Below are 25,504 nucleotides of genomic sequence, written 5' to 3' on the forward strand. Positions count from 1 at the left end.
CAACAAATGCAGTTTTAGTAGAAAGAAATCTGGAGAGAAAAAACCTCTGCTGGACTCGAACCCGCGATCTATAGATCACCATGAAAATACTTACACATAGAAACGTTGTATTATAATAACTGTAACGAGTTTAGGTCCGATGAGTTGTATTATAATAACTGTAACGAGTTTAGGTCCGATGAGTTGGACCAGTCTGAAGCATGTTGATTATTGATCAATATTAAAAAATTACCAACAAAGATAACGAGTCAATCTATACCAATATTATTCAAGATTATCTACCTTTATGATAAAGGGCATAAAAACCTAAGGTACGAGTGCATGGGTAAGTAAATTAAAGATTGGAACCGATACCAGTCTGTGTAAAATTCCTGGACAGGTACTTGTCTAATTGTCTGCGTCCTATACCCGGATAGACAAGACACCAATACAGAGGAAACACTTTATCACCAGTGGCAGTCGCCCCCCCCCCCCCCTCTAAAATTTTCAAACTTAAAATAAATCGTGGTATCTTGTTTAGAAAAATATACTAAACAATGTAAGAAGCAATAATTTCTTCCACTCCCGGAGAAATAAATGACAAAATCTATTGATTTCTTGAATCACTTTATTGGGAGAACTTTAATTTTTTCCAAAATTCCTTAAAATTTGCGTCATTTTATTAATTTCACCTCATAAAAAATGATAGAAAATAGTACAAAAGACTAAATAGGAGATATATTTCAAGCCCTACAAAATCTGTAAAACCCGGGGGCTGGGCCCCCACTAGGGCTTCGCCCCCAGACCCCCTGCCTCATAAAGTGGCGCCCCCCGTAACCGCAATTCCTGGATCCGCCCCTGATCGTCATATTATTATTCTCCAGACCAGTATACCAGCCAACGTATACTGTTTTACCATAAACACGCCATATTCGTAACTTTGCTAACCCGCCGTTATCTCTCTTCCCAATCGGAACTACTCGGCCTTTCTAACTTCGGGATTTTTAGTGTAGCGGAAATGGATGAGTCTCTTCCCTTGGTGCACCAAGAGTGAACCGACTTCTTGATATTGAGGGATTTAAGATGCAGACTACCCGGTAGGGGCCCTGCTACACTTGGTATATTGCACCGAAGCGTAGGTGGCTGTCGGCTACTGCTGTGCACCTGAACTATCCTCGGATGCTATCGTGAAGCCGTACGACAAAGCCCAGTTGACGCACATTCTCTCACCAGAGGGCGCGTTACGCAAGCTTCACATACACCTCTGTCAACGCTTGGAATCACGTGACAATATAATCACATGATATAAACAATCATTCTCGGTTTCCTTTCCCTTTAAAAGTTCAGGCAACAGGTGATACATCAGGCTCTTTTCATAGCCAACTGACACTTTAATAAGTGCATATTTACCATTTAGCTGTTTGTCTCTTATTTTACAAGTTTTATCGTATTTTTACAGCACTTCTTACTTTTGATTCCATGTTTACATTTAAATCTCCACCACGTGTATATCCTACATTCATACGCATATTACGAAGTAGTTCCAAATTTATGATCAAAAAACGGCGATTTTAAACAATTTACAGTGAACATCAATTTGATTGCACCAAAAACATATCATAATATGACTAAATATTTAGTCCAAAACATAAATGTTGGATCAAAGAAACTTTTACAAGATTTCTGTAAAAAGCCGTTGACAGATGTATGGTGCGAGGAGCGCACGGAACTCTGGGTAGAGAATGGTTGACGCAATGTTTGTATTTGTCTCTAACCGGTATATCATGCATCCCGAGCCCGACCTCAATTTGTTAAATTGATTGTGATAACCAGTCACAGTGTGTCATCTCACTGGTAGAGCGTTTGTTTCTGACCAGGAGACCGTGGGTTCGAGCCACGCTCCTACCAGCCGCATCAAACCAGAGACGTAAACATAGGCAGTGATTGCTCCTTTGCCAAACACTCAGTATTTAGATATGAGAGTTGCGGGTCTTTCGGATGAGAGGTCTGACGCGAAAACATTGGTACAATAAAAAACCCTCACTATGCTCTACGACCCTGAGCGTTTTGCATCTAGGTCTAAATTTGTGGCACTTTACCTACAGCTGATGACGTCACATATGAGTGAAACAAAAACATACAAATAAATATTCGACCAAGACATGATTTCATATACATATGTATATTTCTTTCTTTCATAGATTTTCTTTTAGGTAGATTTTCCCCAGTATTCTGACAAGATGACCTTGATTTTAAACTACTTAGATAAACTTTAATGCAAAAAAAGATATCCATGCGAAAGGATGTGTGTTTTAATTTTCATCAAGGACATTTCGTTTTCTTAAAAGTTATGTGACGTTGGGGAATCCCCATAATATTACCACATCCTATTTGATGATTCGTACTAAATATACTTATAAAAACTGATCGGACGGCAGATGGTGTTGAGAATTCGAACTCGGTGTGAATTAATACATACGAAAGAATCTTTCGTCGAAGCAATATTTCTAAATTTGATAAGATTTTCTCACGAAACCACACTGCATATAAATAAGTAATGACGTCACAAAGAAGCTTCTTAGAAAGACATCACAATAACAATTTCAGACTCTGATAACTCATCCACACAGTTACCGCTTTGAACAATGTGATTTCATCGAATCTAGATCCAGAAGTATTAAGACTGCTGATAACATAAACGGTTAGGCAGTTTCAGTGATCAATTATATTATACTTTACCTGGTATACGGGTTATTGGAAAATATATATGTGAGAAATAAGAAAAGAAAACAGACAACGTGCTCATAGAATACATGTAACTATATAAAAAAAAAAAACAACCAACAAATCAAACAAAAAATAAAAATACGAGAGATACTACCATGTGAAATAGCAATAAACCATTTTCCTGCGGGAAAAAAAATAACAGGTTTGCTCTTAATTCAGGGTTAAATGGAGCAATAAAATGATAGGTTTTATTTATAAACAGGACATCAAATATTGTCCTCTTTTCGTGGTCACACCAAAGAAGTCATTTAAAACAAAAGAGAGAAATGTGCATGCCAAGAATTTAAGATATTTACAATTAGAAACAAGCATGTTAGCTCGCTTGACACCTGAACGTTATGAGGAGCATCTGACCTGGACTGTCAGGTGGAGATCTTCTAGACACTGCAGAATTTCACCCAACATGGCGAAGACATATGGTTATGTTCCGTCGACATGTGTAATTCGTATTATGCAGATTTATTGCTTATGAAGACGTGCCAGGTACTCCTCTTTAATACGCCATTCATGGGTCATAGAATATATTTTTTTTTTCAAAAATGTCTCAGAATAACAAATGCGTCTGTTGGTTGGTGATTTGTCTTCCTCTCTCTCTACCAGAGAGAAGATCGGAGCTGATTTTGCAGTCTCGAGTCATTGGACATGTCTGAAATACGAAACCTTCAACAATTCCTCTATCTATCGATCATAAAAATCTATACATGTAAATTTCTATGCACAACTTTGCCCAAAGAATGTATGGGAATAACAATTCTGGTAATTCGCAGTTTGTTTTTGGTGTACATCACATCGGAAAGGATTAGTTTGTTGGTTGTATATTGTTTAACGCCCCACTCGAAATTTTTTCACTCATATGGATACGTCGCCATTGCCGGCGAAGGACCGCAAAATTTAGGCCTATGCTCGGCGCTTAGGGTCTTTGTGCAGGAAGGGATCTTTTTTCGTGCCACACCTGCTTTGACACGGGCCTCTGTTTTTTTGGTGGTCTCATCCGAAGGACCACCCCATTTAGTCGCCCCCTATGACAAACAAAGGATACTGAGGACCTATTCTAACTCGGATCCCCACGGGATTGGAAAGGATAAGAATAAGAAAGAATACCATGCATAATGTGAATTTGTCATTTATTAAACTAACAAATGACTAGAAGTTTAAATTACATTTAAGAAATCTTCCATAACAATTAATTGGTTGTGCTTGCATTGGAAAATTGAATAACGACTACAAATTGACTAGTTATAGTTTAAAACAGGCTGACTTGTCACATGACACAAAGTAGCCCAGCCAATAAAACATGTACAAATACTAGAAAATACTAAATATAGCACATTTGTGGTGTACAAAAAAAACAACCCATTAAATATAACGAAATGGTGGTGCACAAAAAGGTAAAAAGGAGGGGAAATGGTGGTTGTTGAACATTTCCATGGCTTGCAGACAAAGAAAAAAATTACCAGAATGAATTAAATACGTCATAGACAATCAATTATTTTTATTGGTCAATGCCATCGTCAGTTTTAAGAGGCATCTCGGGGGAAAATTGTAAAACTATCCTAGGCTAATATTATATCAATAAGAAACTTACAAATTTGAATAAAAAACAATTTATTGTACCAATATGTTTATTTTGTAAATGGAATGAGTACATTGTGGTACTGAATCTTACCAGAATGCAGTCCATGTCAGTTTAAGTTTTAATAATTATTTTTTTGTCATATAGAATTTTTGAGTTTTATCATTTACGAAATAAATTTCTGAAAAGGAATGCTTTATCATTTTGGGTTAGCTAAACTATTATCGATTTCATGTAAAGGGTGATAAGTTTCAGATCTTTGTTTGTAGAAACCAGTGAAGCTTTGATTTTCTAGTTTACAGATACCTAATTAACATTCTTTTCTTCAAAAGTATAGAAGTATTACGCCTTATTTCCATTTTACCATTGGACATAGACGTTTTTTCTTTTTATTTAATTTGATCAAATAAATTTAAAGCCTCTGCATTCAAAATTCAGAGGCTTTGAAATAGCTATCGTTCATGAGGTATTGTGAAAATTGTTTAAGTGTATAAATGTACGTGAAATAAACTTAAATGTTGCCTTGATACGTGTATATTTCAAAAGAAGTAATGTAGCTAGCAATAAAATTCCCACTGATTGATACATATATATTATTACTACAGTAACCTGATCCGAAGAGTCGGATCACGTCGAGTTGACAGGCGCGGATCATCAGATCACACGAGACGCGAAGCGTCGAGTTTGATCTGATGATCCGCGCCTGTCAACGAGACGTGATCCAACTCTTCGGATCAAGTTACTGTAGTAATGATAAATTTATTATATACCCCCTATGCATTTTAAATCCCCATTTATAAGATAATAAATGTAATCCAAACTATCAAAACCACAGACATACCATGAAATTGTTTTGTGTATATACGCAGTTTTGTTTTGTGACGTGGTCAATATTTTCCACAAATAACGTTGCGTTGATGCATTATGACGTCATTGTGACGGCATCAGTTTCAGAGGATACTGATACGGAATCAGAAAACCACAGAGTGGTGATCCGGAAAACCGTATCACACGCTGTGAAATTCACAGTATCAACGAACGATACATTGATGGGTATATAATACATCAATATATTTGGTATCAAACCGTTTTTTCCAATGTTGGGAATCCTCAATATTTAGGCGGTGAAAAAACCACAATGTCAATTGATTGCAGTCCACAACTTGAATGTTTTGTCTGTAATAACCCTATATCTTATTTGTAAAACATGTATCTCTTTATAAAGCAACAAATCAAATACCCCCGTGATACAAACAACTAGGCATCTATTTTGTAACTAGTTGTGGTCTTTCTCATCTTTCCAGTGTTGTTATACACCACAATTTTGAAAAGAATCACTCCTAGTATGAAACTGTAATGAAATTAATTAGGTTTATCAGAAAAATTGTATTATTCAAATTAGAATAAAGCCAATGCTTATTTTTTTTTTTTTAAAAACTGTGAAATACATGCAGGGTTTTCAAAATTAAAAGGCATTAAAATTTTAATATAAAACTTCTAAAAGTTTTAAATATTATTGTTTTAAGATACACAATATAGAATATTGAGATGCCTTTTATTAGTTTGCATTTACACAACAAGAGGATCTATTCAACTAATCATTGAACTCTTGTAAAATAAAACTAGAAAAATATAATGACCTTTTTGCACTTATTACAAAATCCTGCATGTATCATTTTAAAATTGGATCCGCTACGAGTGAATGTAATCAAAACTTTTTTTAAAACTGTACAATAATTAGTATTGGTCATAAAGAAGAGAATTATGTCAGTATTGGTGGTGTCCAATATTTTGTATGATATTGTTCTAAGAAATATTCCTACAACAAATTTGATTCACATGAACTGCATACTACATGTACCTTAAACAAATTTGCCAGTGCTGAAATTAAGTCTGAGAATTTTGGCACATTAACACTGATATTACAGGTACTTTTTAATGAAATGTTAATGTTCACAAATCTAACAATTCGTTTTTATTTCTATTTTTTTTTTAAATTCAGTCAGATATCCCTGGTACGTGACGCCTACCTGAACCACCTTGTTCATACAATGACTACACTGGAACAGCAATAGTGGGTTAACAGTCAGCCACTGTATACACTGCGCGAGTTCTCATTTTCACAAACTGTAGATATTATAATATGCTATTGGAAAGATGCTAAATGATTACCACAGACAATCTAGAGATCTCTCTTTTACACACTCCAAATCTAGCTAACGGCATAATGATTTTAGAAATATTTATTTATGATGTACCGGTACGCATAAGATATAAATCTATAAATGGATCCATTGCTGTCTGATATGTTTCATGCCGATTGTTAGGTCGTTCCCCTGGTATATGCAGGACTGTGTTTGCCCTTCTCTTAATCTGGTTTTCTTGTAGCCTATAGGATTTATGAGATTGATCACTGTTCGTTATATTCACTTTTTCATCTATAAACCCCATATACCCACTTTGGCGCTTGGAGTATGAAATGATCATGAAGACAAGTTCTTTAAATTACATATATGATTATGCAATCTGCATAAGAGGACGATTTTAAAAACTCCATACTCGTTTCTTTATTTTCTATTTATCCTTACTTGGAGATGACCATAATCCTTCATCTGCAGAAACTAGTATAAAATTTGCTCAGCGATTTTGAAGAAGATGGTGCAAATGTGAAAAGTTTACTTTGTCAACGACACTGACAGAAAAAATTTGATCAGAGAAGTTCCATGAAAGCGTTCATCTCAGATTGGATCCCAAGGAAAATTCACAACAACCTGTTTATGCGCCCGCAGTCAGAGATTCGGGGGCATGTAGTTTTTGGTCTGTCTATTTATCCGCAAAACGTTTAACCTCGGCTATAACGTTTGAATGGATTGTTCGTATTTCTCTTGTGTATTTCTTGTGACAAGGTGTGATTCTTCAGGTAGCATAACTTTTGACCTCATGACCTTCACCATGGAGTTTGACCTACTTTCGAGAAACCTTTAACCTTGGCCATACCTGTTGAATGTTTAGTGATGGGATTTCGTATTCACATGTGTATTTCTTTTGAAAAGACCTAAATTCTTTAGGTAACAAGACATTTTACCTCTTGACCTTGGAGTTGAAAAAAACTTTACCTCAGTCATAACTTTGGAATGGATGGTGAGGGGCTTTTATATTTCACATGTGTATTCCTTTTGACAAGACATTTCTTTCGGTAGCAAAACGTATGTCCTCGTGACCTTGAACTTGTAGTTTGACCTACATTCGAAAAACTTCAACCTTGGCCAGAACATTTGAACGTTTCGTTCTAGAACATATTTATTTCACATGTGTATTCATTCTGACAAGGTCTTTCTTTGGGCACTAGAATTACTTTGCCGTAGTCCGGGGGTGTCCGCGTTTCACAAACACATCTTGTTGGTGGTGATTATATTACCTATGGTTATCCCACTGACTCATGTTATACAGACATTTGAAACAATTAATTATAGCGTATAGAAAAAGACGAAATGTATACAAAAATTACAAACAATGATAGCAATATCATTTTTCATGTGATATAAATAATTCTAGTCCTTTTGTTGACCTGATGGGGAACAATCTATGACTTCTCAATATATCTTCAAGTAAACATTTTGCAAGGATTTCATAATTCGGTCAGATTTACATAAACTTGCATTTCATATTCATTTCAAATTGACGTGACTTGTAACGCCCATTTTATTCGCGTGTAAATTAGCATTCTTGCAAACCTGTAAATCATAATTTCATTTTTTCTTATTTTCAAATTCAGACTAAAAGACTCGACATAATATTTTCAGCAACATTTCAAACTGGGATCCCATTGCCCTGTGGTGGTGAGATGTGTTAACGATTGTTCTAAGAAACCTCTGATGGTGAAATGGCTTAATAATGAGTTTTCCTGCGGCATCATTAACCTCAAAATATTCATAGTCACATGCATCATCATTTTCATGTACATCAACATTTCTGAGACTGTCATTTAAACAAAGGAGCGTAAATAAACTGTTAATAAACAAGAGTAATAAATCACGGTGATTAATTTCACTTTTACTTATTAGTTGCATGACTTGCTTTCGTCATATAACTGTGCTTTATTCATTCTCAGTCATTTAGGTTTCTCTTGGCATTTTAATTTCTGGTGATGGTTATTTTGAGGTCATCAGAAATAATGAAATTCTAAAGTCATTAATACTCGAAATTTTCTTTTATTACTTTTTCATGTACAGCAAACAAAATTCTAATTTGGTATAATGACAAATTGCACACAAAAAAAACCCATATATTTTTTACCATTAACACAATAAAATAACTCTAATGAATGTACATATCACTTGTTGGGCAATTACTAGTAAAGCTTAATAGCTAATACAATTTCAAACAAAAAGGGAACTTTTAAGATTTGTAACCCTGAAAGTGTATTTTCACCATATATATATATATATATATATATATATATATATATATATAAAGAGAGAGAGAGAGAGAGAGAGAGAGAGAGAGAGAGAGAGAGAGAGAGAGCGCAATGCATATAAGTGATACAATGTACATAAACGCAGACCTCCAGTATGGGTACCGTATGGACATCAGAAGGCTATTTTAAGTTCGGAATACCTCCATTATAGGTTATGGACATCCGGAGTGCATTTGAGATGACCGTTCTTCGTACGAGTACAAATTCCTGTCGATCCCGAAAGCCGAGTACGCAACCCGAGAACGGGTTCGAGGTGCAAGAACTCACACCACCTCTGTAGGTAGTGTGGTCGAAGAACAAATAATACGTTCGTGCGCACATGTTCTCGTCGTTCGCGACTCTAAGAACGGAGCACGAGAACAACGGGAACGGCGACCTCGAACGCACTCCCGGAGATGGACATCAGGAGTGCGTTCGGGGTCGCCGTTCCCGTTGATTAAGATAGAGGGCTCACATCGGGTGTGACCGGTCAACAGGGGACGCTTACTCCTCCTAAGAACCACAACGGGTGTTTCAATGGGTCCGTGTTTCTTCTGTTTTTGATGTTTTATTCTTTATAAAAATATAAAAAATGATCACTGTTGGTTTATCTTCAATTTTACTTTGCGACTAATTACACTCTAAATATACATGTATGGTGCTAACAAAATTGTCTTCAAAATTCATTTTTGATAATGAAATGAGTAGTACTTAGCCATTCCGTAAACGCAGAGTTGGTTTTGACAAAACAATGCGAAATTCGTGGATACGCTAGAATACTTGTGGTACACATATTGTTTATGGATGTAAAATGACAATTCATAACTCCTCCAAAAAGTAGCAAGGATTTACATGTACCGGATGAAAAGTAAGGTTAGAAATGGGCTGCATCCGCCTTTAGAGTTGCTCTCAAAATGATGCAACATACTCCATGATATGTTCAGTGACCAGGTTTCAATCTGATTTAATCAATATTATGTGCTGATATATACATATGTCACATATTGGGGTACGATGTCGATTTTCTTCCAGGGATTCCTCATTTTTGATAAGTTTTCCTCAATTTACAAGAGAAAGGAACGAGTATATTCATTGGTTGATATCCGAGCGGAAGTACGTGTGACATACATGTATTAGTCATTCTTCAGACATCCATGCTCGTGGAAGGACATGTTTTCTCTGGCGGGTCCTTTTTAGGGTCTTTCAGCCGTTCTTAGTATCTAGAAAAGGTACTTTTGATTTATTTGATACAAATAGCCTAGATGGCTGCACTTTCATGGTTCCTTTGGGGTCTTTTGATACCGTGGTGGTATCGTATTTACTGTCTCCAGATGAGCTGTTGAGTGAGACTAAATTTGTATGGTGGTCAGTGACGCTAGAAGCTTTGTTGGAGATTTTTTGTTTTATTTTCCGTAGGTGAATTGACTATCCTGAGTTGTGAAAGTCTTCATATTTTAGTGTGTAGTTATTCCACTTTATCTGTGTGACGTCGTACGTTTGGGTACACATTGTAAATCAAGAATGTGCGTTGAATTCTTTTGTCTTGCAATCTGAGAGACATTGATGATTTATCACGTAAATTGCGGGCAGATGGATTCTTCCTATTGGTGTGAATGGCGTTGTTTGTATTGCGGTGTTTACATGTATAAGATTATGATCGAAGATTAATTTAATTGAGACGGAATGCCTTTCATGAAAGTTCCGACCTGGGACTTGAATTGTGGTTTCAACCTTATGAATGAAAAGGTGAAGATAACGAACAGTGATCAATCTTATAACTCTTATATGGAATACTAAGTAGAGAGTTGGGAAAACATGGACCCCTGGATATACCAGAGTTGGAGTCAGGTACCTAGGAGAAGTATTCATCCCCAGTCAACCAGTCACACCCGCCGTGAGCACTATATCTTGATCAGGTAAACGGAGTAATCCGTAATCAGAATCGAATGTAAAGATTATGGAACAGCCCGCATATATTACACTTGAAGGGAGGGTCCCTTTGCCTCCAATCAAAAATATTAAAATACATTGTTATTACTATTTTGAGTATTGGGAGAAGGTTGTGGTATTATTCAATTCATTGAGTGATTGATGTGGTGTCTTAACATGATCTGAATGCTGATAAATATCAATCACTGGGGGATATGGTATTATCCTGCCTCTGATAAAAATCTTGAAATTTCATTGGTTGAAAGCAATATACAATGATATTACGCCTCTTATTAACGTACTATTGCTAATATACCCCTTCCACGTGGTTTACTGACCATACATTGTACCATGACGCCAATCATGAGAATACCTATACCCTGTCGCTAGACATAATCAGAGCCTATTAGGACGTCATAATGAAGATATTAACAAATGAATTTGTCTTTTAATTTACTGTTTGTTTAAAAACGTTTAAATCCCATTATTGTTGGTTTACACGTTACAGCTATGTAGACACTTTGAGGGGTTAAACTTAATTATATATGGGGTCCTTGAAAAAATCATATTGGGCTATAGATAACCAATATATTATGGGCATTGCAAACATCAAAGGAATGCCGTGGTCATTATGAACTGCAATATACCATCATACGTAATAACTGATCATGAGAAAATATCGATACACATTTCACTTGCATTTCGTGTTTTTCTAATACAACAATAAAGTATGCGTGGTTTTCTTGGACAGTGTATTCAAAACATTTGATATAATCCGTCAACATCAGACTAAATGCTGGAAATATTTTTCAAAATAGATATAGTATACACTGCCGTCTCACCTTCTCCGTCATCAAACAAAAAAAACCAACCGTGTAGGGCTAGTCCGTTTCAGAAACTGTCATGACGTCACGAAGTGACCTAATTCTTAGTTGAAAAGGTAAACGATCGGCTGTATATTTATGGCCCTTAGTAGAATAGAAATGTAGTTCTTGTTTTCGTGGATGATGAAGAATACCTCAGTGGTCGAGAAATGTTGTTTTAAAATGTAAACGAAAACGCAAATTTTATTTCTCAAATATCCTCTTCATTCATATTCGAGCGGGAGTACATGTGACGTATTAGTCATTCTAAATTAGTCATTGAGGATAGAGTAATATCAATCATATTTACCTATCCTTGCACTAGTAGAAAATACTCAATACGTATGAACATTCTAGATTGGTAATATTGCGCTATGCAAATCTAAAGGTATTCAAGCAACCACTCACGCAGTTTGAATGTGAACAGCTTTCAATATAGGATATATCATTTATCAATACAACTATTTAGAATTGCTCTACTAAAAATGATGATAATGCTTTCTAATAAATACACCAGACACTTTAAATGAATTTTTGTAATGAATGATAGTTTCAGATTTTAATCAAAATCTGAAAATGACTCTAATCGTCATAGTCACAAGTAAAAAGGCACTGCTGGGTTCTGTCATCAAAGCATGTAGTTCCCGGACAGTTCCGGACTTTCGGAGCCTCTATTGTACACGTGATGTATTTTCCTGGGTTGTAGGGGTGACGAATGCCGCTGTTAATGGGTACGCTGGCACAGATCTCGGCTACAGAAGAAATAGTTTGTAAAATTTGATTGTGATAAAATATGCATAGAAATACAATGTTCTAAAAAGGACGTAGGGATACTTATGTGGGATTCGGTGCAAGACAACTTACTACTTGATAATAGATTGTTTCATCAAACAAATTGGGGATGGACAAGGTATGTGATAATCAATAAATGTGTGTTTCATCGAACAAATTGTGGATAGATAAGGTACGTGATAATAGATAGACGTTTGTTTCATCGAACAAATCGGGGATAGAAAAAGTACATGATAATAGATAAACGTTTGTTTCATCGAACAAATCGGGGATAGAAAACTTACGTGATAATAGATAGACGTTTGTTTCATCGAACAAATCGGAACTTTTTGATTTACATCTTATCGCCGCTTGATTCCACTCCATATTCATAAAGTAAGTGGAGTTCACAATTTGTTTTCGGACACATCCCATATCTATGTTTTGTCTGGTGGCGCTGTAGAACGTAAAGTCTCGGAATTTTGTTTCGTTTTGAAGTTTGATCTGAAATTCTAGATCACCATCGGGGTATCCGGGTAACCCTGTGCAGTTGAAAGCGATGTTTGCTTCACCGTACAATTCTTCTATCTTTGAAATAGTTGGTGTTCCACGGGCTGGATCTGCAATACAACTTGGGCAATTACCGAGTGAAATTTACATCCATGTGTTTTAAGAATTGAAACGTTTGATTTTTTGCATTGTGAAAAAAAAATAACTATGGTCACATAAACAAAAATTACTATGATTATCAACTGTTTCCATGACATTTCAATGTAGTCTTACTTGTAACAACTATTCTTGCATCCTGCTTTTGATTATTGTCTAACAAACATCTGTACACTCCCTCGTCTCTACAACGCAAGCGCGTGAACTGTAGCGAAACTTCTGCTTGATCCCGCCCGGTATCAGGTGTGTAGATAACCTGGATGTTTCTCTTGTTTAAGATGGAGTTGATGCCACCGTTGGGGTTAACTCTGACAACAGGTCTATTATTTTTATCACTCCGAATGATATCAAGCCGTTTCCAGTCTTTATACTTATAAATTGTGCATGTGACTGCAGTGACATTTACCGAGTTCATTTCTCCCCGATGTCCGTCAACAAACAGACCTATGAAAACATAAAAACACATTGATTACTTCGTAACCAAATTATGTTTATCCATAAAAATTTCTTCGTACGTGTTCCAATGATCAAATACGTGTAATTCATTTTAAACATTACAGATTATTCGTACCTGTTTATATTAGAAAAAAATTGTTGTTTTGGAGGATGGAAAACTTGAGAATCTTGCCTTTTGTTGTTCAATTGATGACCTAGAGACATGCCACAGTAACACACTGCTACTTACCACTTTCACATATCTTTCCAAACCAAGGTTGAGGACAATTACAAGAAAAGGAACCTATCAGATTGATGCAGCGTCCACCATTTATGCAAGGATTCATCAAACACTCGTCGACATCTGGAAGACATAATCAAGATTAAGGTTGACGGATACCTCTGAATCAGTTTTTTTTTTGGTGGAGTTCATTTTTTCGTTGTTAATAGGGACCGAATTTTATGGTTGAAGAAGTATCATTCCTTACGTTACTTCCTCATGTACTAGTATATGGAACATTTCAATACATGTGTAAGAACCTGAAGACAAAAGGAACGAAAGTTAAACCACCATAGATATTGGTGATTTTACAATGAGAGCACATACATGTTAATCATCAGGTTCAAACACCATATTTGCACTTTACTACTAAATAAAAAATTACCTGTTTCATATTTTGCATAAAAATCTGACTATTTTATTTCAGTTCACGTTAGATAAGATATATACCCTTTTCACAGAGTGTTCCATTCCAGCCAGAAGAGCAAAGACACACAAACGCTCCCCGTGTGTTCAAGCATGTGCCTCCGTTGAGACATGGATTGGTCAAACATTCGTCAATATCTATAAATATAGAAAATTATTATATAAAAGGGTGAAGATAACGGAACAGTAAACAATCGCTTACATCCCATAGAATATTAAATTAAGAGTAGGGCAAAAACTGACCCCTGTATATACCAGAGGTGGGATCAGGTGTTTAGGAGGAGTAAGCATCCTTTATTGACCGGTCATGCCCACCGTGAATCCCATATCGTTTGTTAAAATTCATATTTAACCTAGTGGTTGTATTATTGTATACTGCAAAATGTGTCAGCATTGTTTCAGTATAACTTCTTAGAATCCAAAACAGGTATGTTTTTTTCCTCAAAATCTTTGTATGAAAAGGGGTTTAGTATTGTAGGTGACTTGTTTGATTGTAATGGCAACTATAGGTGTTTTAAAAATATTATTGAAATTTTTTCTCTTAAACTCCCTTTCATTTTTTATGAGGGAATAAAAAGAGCAATTTTGCATTACTGGCCTAATGTTAAAAATTACAAGTCAAACTCCACTACAAGACCTTTTCAGCCAGATTTTATGAAAATATTGAATAAGAAAGGTTCTAAGGCAATATATGACATATTTTTGTCTTCCCATAAGTACAATAAACCAAAATGTGAATCTAAGTGGACTAAAGAACTCAAGTTAAAGGAGGATCTGGATTGGAAACAGATTCATAAAAATGTTTTTCAATTACATTAGATACAAGGTTAATATAGTTCAAGTTTAGAATTATTCATAGAATCCTAGGCACAAATAAGTACTTATTTCTGTCAAAAATCAGAGATGACAATTTTTCAGTATGTCGAATTGAAGCTGAAACAATTCTGCATGTTTTCTTTTATTGCCCAAATGTTTGTCCATTATGGTCCCTTTTAGAAAAAGAGATATTTGAAAAATGTAGAAATTTGATGCACTATACAGTCATACTAGGTCTTCCTAGAGAAGATGAGAACTTTAATCGAGTAATATTGCTTATCAAAAGGTATATATTCCAAAAGAAAAATGAAAAATTACTATTTCAGAATGTAGTTAAGTACGTGAAAACATAAGTTTGAAGAAAAAATGTGTAAAGTAAAGAACGAAGCTGATGTGTTGAAAACAAAATGGTTGAACTGGAAATGTTTATTTGAAGATACATGTATGTAATAATCTATCAATAGTTTGTTGCCATATCTTCCAGCCATGATGTGCATGTGTGTATGTGAGTGATTGTTTGTTAATCTGCAATTGAAATTTAAAAAATTAAAAATCTTAGAACAGGTAGCTCAGTGTTGGGATGTTCGCTTCGTAACCGAAAGGTCGTGAGTTCGAGCAATGCTCGTGCTATCACCACGTCAAACCTAAGCCTTGAATATATGAAGTGATTGCTATCGGTATGCAGAAGTGAGAATCACGGGACTTTCGGTGATGACCATAAAAACGGAGGTCCCTTGTCGCGGCAGGCGCTGGCACGTTAAAGAACCTTCACTGCTACGGCCCTGAGCGCTAAGCATTGATCTAAATTTGTGGTTCTTCAGCCACAACTCCGACGTGACGTCTCAATATAGTAAAAAATTGTAGATGGGACGTAAAACAAACTAAGATTCATCGTTCAGACTTCAATAATAGTTACCAATATCGCATTGTTTTCCTGTCCAGCCATTAGGACAGGTACACGTGTAGGACGCTATCGTGTTACTGCATCGTCCGCCATTCGCACAGGGATTCATCAAACACTCGTTAACATCTGTTGAATAAATGTAAAGAAAAAATCATTCACACACACACACAGCTATATTTAGCATTATCGAACACAACAACGGGCGTCTATAAGTCAGCTACCAAATATGTTTGACTATTTCTAGTGGTACTTTAGATAAAAATAATCACTCAAAATCAGATTATCTCCTTGCTGATGAGGGAGGGTTTAGTCTTTCATTGAAATATATTTTGAATATTTTTCGTAATTTACCTCGCGGTTTTGGAGTTGGTGAATGTGAAAATACATGTAACGCAGACGATGAACATTCTTCAACCAGAAAAGCTCCCAATCTCTACTGGCGAAAAGTGATAGTTCGCTATCTTCACCTTTTCGTTGTTATAGAGATTTTTCTCCTATGTTTTCGGATGTTATTCAATATTGTATTGAAATCCATTCACGTCTTCCTGCACTTACCTTCGCCACAGACGGTTCCCTGCCACCCTGCGGCGCACACACAGTTATAGGTACCCGGAAAATTCTGACATAATCCTCCATTACGACATGGAGAAGACAAACACTCGTCCACGTCTGAAAAAAAAATATTAAGTGGATATTTTGCAAAGATTTGTCACATACATCTTTACAGGATGTCGTTTTCTTATTCATGTAAATTGCATTCATAAGAATTTCGATTTAAAAATAATCTGTATTAGTTGCTTAATATTTCACAGCTATAAACGATTGGATTTTGTGAATAAAGATGACTAAAAATAAAACCTTACCTATCTCGCACAAGGAACCACTCCATCCAGGTTTGCAATCACAAGTTAGATCGCCATTTATAATCCAACAGGATGCGTCATTGTCACACGTGTTCACAGGACATTCTATAAAGTGTAGAAAATACATTAAATAGGAAATGCAACGAACCAAGTTTCATTCTTGGGGCTCTCCATGAGTGAAAAATTCTCGAGCAATAATCAATCATTTTTAAGGTTGTATCAAGTCCATCAGAAAAGAACAGGCCAAAAATGTGTACTAATACATCCGAATGAAAACAACTACACCTTTTTCTTTCGAGGATATTATATAGATTTCATAATATTTTCTGTCCATTTATTAATGATGTCTACTGAAAAAATATTCGCTGATTTAATATTATCTGGTATTTAAAATGAAGAAACAAATACTAAAATTTCTGACAGGTTTCACTCCTCATAACCATTGGAGTAGGATATTTAAATCTTCATCCAATTTCATCAAAATAGGTCTATTCGTCAAAGAAATCGGTATGATTGCATGAAGTTTACAACTGGTTTAGACTGACACACGGGCACACTTTATTTTCCATATTTTTTAATACATTAATTAAACCGACAATTTCAGCAATTGTGCAAACGAAGAAATTTAAATTAGAAAGAATTGTTTTAGCACACTAAAACTGAGGTCCCCCTTCCATTTTCCATAGTTTTTAAAATATTTTAGGGATCATTTTTAAAGTAGAAAATTAAGAGTTAGGGTACATAAAAGTCACATATGTATTTGTGCTTCAACCACGGAACAGTATTATGAACATAAGATAGTAAATTAAACTTACCAACATACCCAGTCTAATTAAGATTAGATCCTTTGATCTGCTCACGTACATAACTACACAGGGATCTAACAAATCCGCATACGGAGGCCAAATCTAGTGACATTTTCGTCTACCCAATCCGCGCATTGGCTATTAAATTGACGGTGCAAACTCGGGTCATTCGGAACTCTGAAATCTTACTTATAGCTGTCAAAGTATCCGATAATAACAACGTGCCAGACACGCCGATGACACCTCTAAGAGTGTATAGTTTGACAAATATTTGTTCTTTGTATGGATTTTCACTTGTTGTAAGAGAGACCGACAGTGAAGGGGACTCCCAAATAAATTGAAATTAAAACTTAGAGAAAAAGTTTCAAGATGTGATTCGACAGATGATTAATTTATCACAGCGCGCGGAGGGTAGGAAAAATTGCCATACAGTCTTCATTACTCAGCACAACTATTAGCACATCTTTCTGTTCCTCTTTCAAAGATTGAATCTTGCAATATTTCAAAATTTATAACGTGCGCCAATATTCGGTGCTTTCCCAAACTTTTCGTTTACCGAATACAAATGTTAAGAGTTCTTTGATTGGATGAACATATTGATGAATATCCATGATTAAAAGGTCACTGGATTTGACCCCCGTATGCAGTTTCGTTAGATCCGTGTGTAACGATATACATGAGCGGATCAAAGGATCTAATTTTGATTAGATTGCAACATACCCAATATCAAAGGACTACTAGTATGTCAAATGACAAAAACGTCATTGTCCGGACAAAAAATGACCAAAATTCTAGTGTTTGACCTTTACATAAAACGTCAAGGTCAAAGATCTTACGAAATGCCACGCGATGGTATCATGGTATACCAACATTCCAAACATCAAAGGCCTATATCAAAAGACAAAAAAGTAATGGTCCGGACGTAAAAAATGACCAAAAATTTCTATTTTTTACCTTTAAATAAAAGGTCATGGTCAAAGGTCATAAAAAATGCCACGCGACACTATCTTATCATGCGATATCCACACACTAAATATCAAAGACCTATGTCAAAATCAAAAAAAAAAAAAAGTTTTGGCCCAGACAAACTTTGCATGAAAAATGGAAGAAGAAGGAAGAATTCACACTGAAAGAATATGCCACCCTTCAGGAAAGTGGAGACTTAATTAGATGCATGGCAAAGCTAGAAACGAATGACAGTAACTGACAATAATTTCCCAGCGTTATACACATGATGAGTTTTACAGGTGTCAGAAATTTTACAACAGTAAACAGTTCATTTCCATCATCATCTGCACTACCCCATTGGTAATTTCTTGCAACCACTCCTCGTCAGGGATAACATGGTACTAACCATTTCAATATTACCACCGCCTGTTGGGTTAACGTAAGACAGAGTTTAAAATAGCCGCTGTCAGGGTATATCTTATAATAAAACGTTTTGGACATTCCAAAACGAAGTACATTGTATATGGAGATATCCCTAGTGAACAGTTTGAAAGCAACTTCTTCTTTCTTCATAGAAAATTATGATTTGATACTTCCGGAGACTGTAAATTGCGAATGATACACGCTGAGGGACCATATGAGGTGCGGTGCTAAGATATTCTGTACCAAAGTCAATTAGAATATAATTTCCGAAAAAAGCTCATGGTGAAAAGATTCCTATTACCATGGTCTTTCAAAATATGCTAAGAAAAGTAAAGATCACCATACAAATTATTAGAATATTGAATTGTTTCTACATTTCTACAAGGGGAGATAACAAGAGTAACAAAAAAATCTAATTCACTATAAACTCGTAGATCTATAGGCACGATGCTGGTTCTGTCATCTTTATCTCACTAATTATTAGGAATTTTGTTTTCACAAAAAGATTTAGTGCTACAGATATTTTGACTTTTTATGAAAATAAATGCTTTCATGGATCAGATACCTTAAGTAGTTTAAATTTTAGTAAATCCTGAAACGTGTTAATTTTTTTTAATGATTTTAAACGTCAACAACAAAACATAAATAATAAATGAAAATGTTTAATTTTTCAAATGTAGTTCATGATAACCTATGTACAAATTTTCATCAGTGGAAAATTATATTTAAAAAAAAATATCTTGGTATCATATTAAAGATTCCTCATAAAAAATTATTAAGCAAGAGGTTATAGGGAAATGATAATTACATGCTTAAAAAATATTGGCTCTTTAATTTTACACTGAACCGTATGGGGGAAGTCTCTTCTGCATACGATCGAAAATTAAACATGATATCCTACGTAAAAATATATCTTTTCCTAAATCTACAAAAAAATATAGGTCACGTGGAATTATTCTATTTCATATATCCTATTTATAATTCTTATTTTCAATTTAAGCAAGATGAGGTAACATTTCATTTTTAGATTAACCTGTTTATATGATAATAAGTCGTTTATTTTCTAAAGCTTATTTGGAATATGTTAATTGACACTGTCTAATCATACCAGTAATTTCCCACTGTATCATTGGTTTAAAATTTGCAGACCTGCACTATTACTTATACATAGAATGCAAACAACATTGCAATAGAAACAAATAGGGGAAGTTTACCAGCTTATATTTCAATATAATTGTTTTTAAATTTCTTAATTCAGTCACCGTTGCATAAATTAACTGTTCATTTCCAAATTCAAACTAAGCAAAAACTTTTGCTCAAAGTCTCATGTAAATTATCATTCGTGGAAATATGTGGTAAAAAGATCGGTATATATTACATTGACATGTATATATTCATTAAATGTCTAAATCTATTACTAATTTTGTAAACAAAATAACTTTTCTTCCGACTTTCATGATAGAGTGGCTTTAAAATATCATTTATTTATAAATTACTAGATAATTTTATGCCTATCATCCGTATGTTACTACGTCATTCAATAAAGCAATGTTGTCAACAGACAACAATATTCGCATTCTTTTTTAGTATGAATCATCTCCATGCGACTATAAAATGTAGAGGACCACTATATACGTATTATCCTTTGTGTTACAAATCTTCAAGCGCGTTTTAGCAATTATGAAATAAATTATACTTATCACCCCTTACATTCTAGTAAATTCTATGCATTAAACCTTTTTTGTGGTGGGTGGGGGTGGGGTGGAACTTAATTAAACTTTCCAAGCCATCAAGCACAGCGCACATGGATATATTGCAGGGCGGTTGAGCTGCATCACACCTTCACTTTTCTTAGATACATAAATGAGATGATGGAAAACGTCCACCAATGTATGTCATCTTATATTCAAAACTCAATTCCAACACAGAAAGATCTGTTTCCTGATATGTAAACAGATGAAACAGATATGGATTTTTTTCTCAGTTTATTGTGTATCTATAAATGAAATAAACTTTAATTTTCATGAGCATTATGAAACTTGCACACGAGACATTATATGGACGATTTCTTCGCTGATTAAATGGATGGAAGGATTAGACACACAGCATAATAAAAATAAATGAATATGTTTCATTGAACCAATGCTAACTGCACAAATTGATTAAAACTAAAGTAATATTAAAAACCTGCGAAATTGCTTTGATGTGTACCTATTCGCTTGAAAAGTTCCACTCCAAGAAATACATTCTGTACTTTGATTTTTTTTTTAATTCACATCACTCACCCTTGATACACGATCCACATTGTTGCTCATTCTCGTGGAAACAGGTGTCTGTCTCACACACCATGACTGCCCTCGGTTGTTGATTGAAACAATGTACGTATTTCTTTGGATCGTGTGGATGCTCCAGAAATGACTCCGTAGAGAAGGGTGCTCTAGCACAATAGTTGTCTAAGAAAAAATACAAAACGTTGATATAGGTAAGAATTTCAATTAAAAGATGCCAAATAATTCAGTTAGCACATGCATTTATATAAGGTGATATCTAAATTAAATACGAGAAAAGGGATGAAATATTCAAGATTTCTCTGTTGAATGCTACGACCTGTACATTCGTAACATTGCTTATGCTATTTCAAAGAAGGTTAAATGAGAGAAGGTTAAATACTAAATGATTCAAAATAATAAATGCTACAAGTCAAACACTGTATTTCAATATCCATAAACATTATGCAAAAGAGAGGATATCATCAGAAAGAAAAGCAGATTTTCAAACCTGGGATGACATCTAAAACGGTTTCATCGAAATTTCCAGAATCTCCATCCACGCATCGAATACTTGCTTGGTCCCATTCCTGACCAAAAATATAGTTTACATACATTGTCTGTGTACGCCAACAGTCTATAGAAAGCTCGTTCCGAACTTCAATCGGAAAATTATAATCTTTGTAAACGGATTCATTTTTCAATTTCACTTGGAACTTCAGACTTCCGTGTGGATAAGAGGGGTGTCCTTGGCAATGTACGTTAACAGTTCTGCGATCATTAACAATTCCCTCCATCTGATAAATTCTGGTAGGTTCTCCAGAGGATGGTTCTGCGAAATCGAAGAAATGAAAAGGGTATTGATTTAAAGTTCTTTTATTTTCAATACTTACTCCTCTGAACTAGGAAAACAAAATAGCAGCTACATTGTTGAAAAACTAATATTCAGAAAAATAACTTTCAATGAGTATATGTAAATCATATGAATGTGTATCCAAAATGCTCTCAATGAATTTGCTTTGAAAAAGTCTTACTTTTTACTATGAGATTCATGGTGTTTTTAGAATTTCCATCAACAGTACAGTGATATTTTCCATCATCCTCACATCGAACAGTCTGGAAGGTCAGTGATAAATCAGCCCCACTGCCTCCTATAGTACTGTTAATTTTCACCTTTCCGCCGGTAAAATCAGTGAAAAGTCCATCTGGCCTAATTTGGTACAAGGTCTTGTTTCCATGTTTGACGTCAATTGATTTCCAGTCCTGCAGACGTTGAACACCACAGCTGATGGTAACACCAGAGCCATAGTCTGCTTCAGCACCCATTACAAACATTCCTTACAAAGTAAAGTCTGTTTATAATCATGTGTTGATCATACATATATCAAATGTGTGTATCATTTACTCCCCAAATCCATAGTATGATTCTTTAATAAGAGAAAATGAAAGTTAGTATGATGCTGGTGTAATACGTACGTGCTGTACAATTTTGTCCGACCCAAGGTGTAGGACAATCACAATGGTAAGCACCGACATTATTCTGACAAACACCTCCGTTAAAACAGGGACTTTGGACACATTCGTCCACGTCTACAAAGAAAACAGATTTTCTTATTAAAAGTGTATTGAGAAGTAGATTGTAAAAAGTTCAATTGAAAAACTTATTTTTTGCTATATACGAATAAAGCTGAAAATTTCTTTAGCTTTCCCATTTAATACATGAATTGTACTAAAATAGTAGTGTGCAAGCAAACCAGTAAACCGTTTCCGTTCTGGTTTTGTGTTTAATTTTGAACTGAATTTTGTGTGCTACCTGTATCGCATAGTTCGCCATTCCAACCCGATGTACATCTACATACAAATGAGCCAAGGGTATTCTCACAAGTACCCTCGTTGACACATTGATTGTGCTTGCATTCATCAACATCTATAAATAAGAGAAAAGGGCGACTAACCAATTTTGTTACTCCTATTTTATCTATATTACGCAAATGATGCTATATGATTGCTTGAATATTGTTTTACGTCCCTCTCAAGAATATTTCACTCATATGGAGACATCACCACTGCCAGTGAAGGGCTGCAAAATTTAGGCGCATATGGCCATTGAGCAGGGAGGGATCTTTATCGTGACACACCTGCTGTGACACGGGATCTCGGTTTTTGCGGTCTGATCTAAAGGATCGCCCCATTTAGTCGCCTCTTACGACAATCAAGGGGATTCTGAGGACCTATTCTAACCCGGATCACCACGGGACAAATGATGCTATATATACACTCCATAATGATGCTATATATACACTCTATACTAAGATGGTAAATAAACTATTCTTTAATTTGTGATACATGATCTTCTTATCTTAGTCGTCAATAGTGGTGTTTATTTACAAAAATATTAGTTTGTCACAACTTCATATCAAACGTATACTGTTTTGCTTACCTCTACAAGGTGTCCCCGTAAATCCATCGGGACAATCACAATCGTAAGAACCATTGTAGTTATTGCAAATACCTCCATTTCCACAGTCAGCCAACAAACATTCATCTACATCTTTATGACAGAAAATACTCAAAATGTGATCAAACATGAAAGGCAAAGATAACAAACAATCTCATAACTCCCACAATAAATACAAAACAAAGAGTTAGGCAAACACGGACCCCTGTACATACCAAAGGTGGTATTAGGTGCCATGGGCAAACTGAATTATTATAACAACTGTAGAAATTGCAAAATGCTGACTTTAAACGAGACTGTTGAAACCCCTGTAACATTAACTTGTTTGTCAATAGCCTGCCTTGATTTAAAAACGAATCATACGCAGGACTAGCTCTTGCGTATCCAGTCAAATGAGAGATGTAAACACCATATGCAGGTGATAATGGAATATGACTACATAAATCTGGGAAGTTGACGATGTAGAAGTTGAAATAATCCCGTTTGTCATGAAGTTGAGTTTTTAGTTTGTCGTTAATATCCATTTTCAATAAAAATAAATAAGTACGAAGCAGATGTGATGGACTCCGTAGTTTCTTTTATCTCGAGTTCACACAGATATATCGAATCAAAAATGAAAAGGATCATTCATACTAGATAAAACGTCGTCGAAATACATGTATCTAAATGTCGAATTGAAGGCCACAACAAGGGATTTTTCTTCTCATGAGGAAGCTTTTGGATAACCTCTGCTTTATGAGAATAAAAAAGGTCAGCTAACAAAGTAGTACAATTCGTGCACATGGGAATTCCAACAGACTGTTGGATGACCTGATAACCAAAGGAATCAGAGTGGTATTTAACAAAGTAATTTTTGGATGACTGATCACTAGATACGAATATTTCCTATTTCCATTTTTGCTGAAGAAACAGCTGTCTATAATATCAAAAAGGTTCGTCTTTAATTTATCGTAAGGAATGGTCATCTAAAGTGTTGAAAAGTCATATACGTTTTGATATTGTTGGTTTGAGAACGGTTTTGCGATTTGAAATTTACTAAAAGTTATTTAGAATTAGAATCTTTTAGAATCCAGATTTCATATACACCACTTCTGGCATTTGTTTTGACACAGTCCAATTTGTTTCTTCATCTTTTCGTAAAACTAATATACTAGTATACTACTCCTACTAGGCACTTGATCCCATCTCTGTTATATCGAGGAATTTATGTTTGCCGTACTCTTAATTTTGTATTCTTTATACTATTGATAAGATTGATCGCTGTTCGTTATTTCCACTTGTTCATTGAGATTTCTAAGCCAAGTTGACAAGTCAGAGCTGCTATTGAAAATGGAATACAATGAAACAGCAAAGGTTTATAAAGAGCAAGGTCAAAAATTCAATATCTGACAAAACAAAAAATTCAAATAAACCATGCCTTAAAACTAAATATGATGGTCGTTATACATTGAGTACCTTATTTTAGATATGATATTTGGATATTGAATGGTGAAGATAACGAACAGCGATCAATCACATAATTCCTATAACCAATACAAAATAGAGAGTTTGGCAAACACGGACCTCGAGGAGTAAGTATCCCCTGTCGACCGGTCACACCCGCCGTGAGCCATATATCTTGACCAAAATCAATTATCAAGTACAAGAGTTGATGACACACTCTATGTTGTATTTTTATACTATTTATTCACAAATGAACATGTAGTATTTAAATGAAGATTCCTTTTTTTAAAAGATCCTGTACTGAATATCGGACACGACAGCAGGAAGTTACCGTATTTTTATCCCTCTCAAGTACTTGAATTTAGATTTTTATCCGACATCAATCTTTTCATCTAGCACATTGATTGATGT

General features: G+C 35.1%; 1 protein-coding gene across 1 annotated transcript in view; it reads right to left on the reverse strand.

Moving 5' to 3' along the window:
* Positions 1-11,778: 11,778 nt before the first annotated feature.
* Positions 11,779-25,504, reverse strand: part of LOC125660112 (neurogenic locus notch homolog protein 1-like) — a 31,128-nt gene continuing 17,402 nt past the window's right edge. The window contains exons 18-31 of the mRNA XM_048891951.2: positions 23,633-23,743; positions 23,006-23,119; positions 22,669-22,782; positions 22,227-22,529; positions 21,704-22,024; positions 21,211-21,378; positions 16,749-16,853; positions 16,441-16,554; positions 15,898-16,011; positions 14,190-14,303; positions 13,710-13,823; positions 13,142-13,468; positions 12,664-12,978; positions 11,779-12,339 (exon numbers count right to left, since the gene is read on the reverse strand). Coding sequence (XP_048747908.2) covers positions 12,170-12,339; positions 12,664-12,978; positions 13,142-13,468; positions 13,710-13,823; positions 14,190-14,303; positions 15,898-16,011; positions 16,441-16,554; positions 16,749-16,853; positions 21,211-21,378; positions 21,704-22,024; positions 22,227-22,529; positions 22,669-22,782; positions 23,006-23,119; positions 23,633-23,743 — 2,504 coding nt within the window. The 3' untranslated portion in view covers positions 11,779-12,169. The remainder of the gene's footprint in view (positions 12,340-12,663; positions 12,979-13,141; positions 13,469-13,709; positions 13,824-14,189; positions 14,304-15,897; positions 16,012-16,440; positions 16,555-16,748; positions 16,854-21,210; positions 21,379-21,703; positions 22,025-22,226; positions 22,530-22,668; positions 22,783-23,005; positions 23,120-23,632; positions 23,744-25,504) is intronic.

Source organism: Ostrea edulis, chromosome 9 (genome assembly GCF_947568905.1).
Source record: "Ostrea edulis chromosome 9, xbOstEdul1.1, whole genome shotgun sequence".
NCBI classification, from domain to species: Eukaryota; Metazoa; Mollusca; class Bivalvia; order Ostreida; family Ostreidae; genus Ostrea; species Ostrea edulis.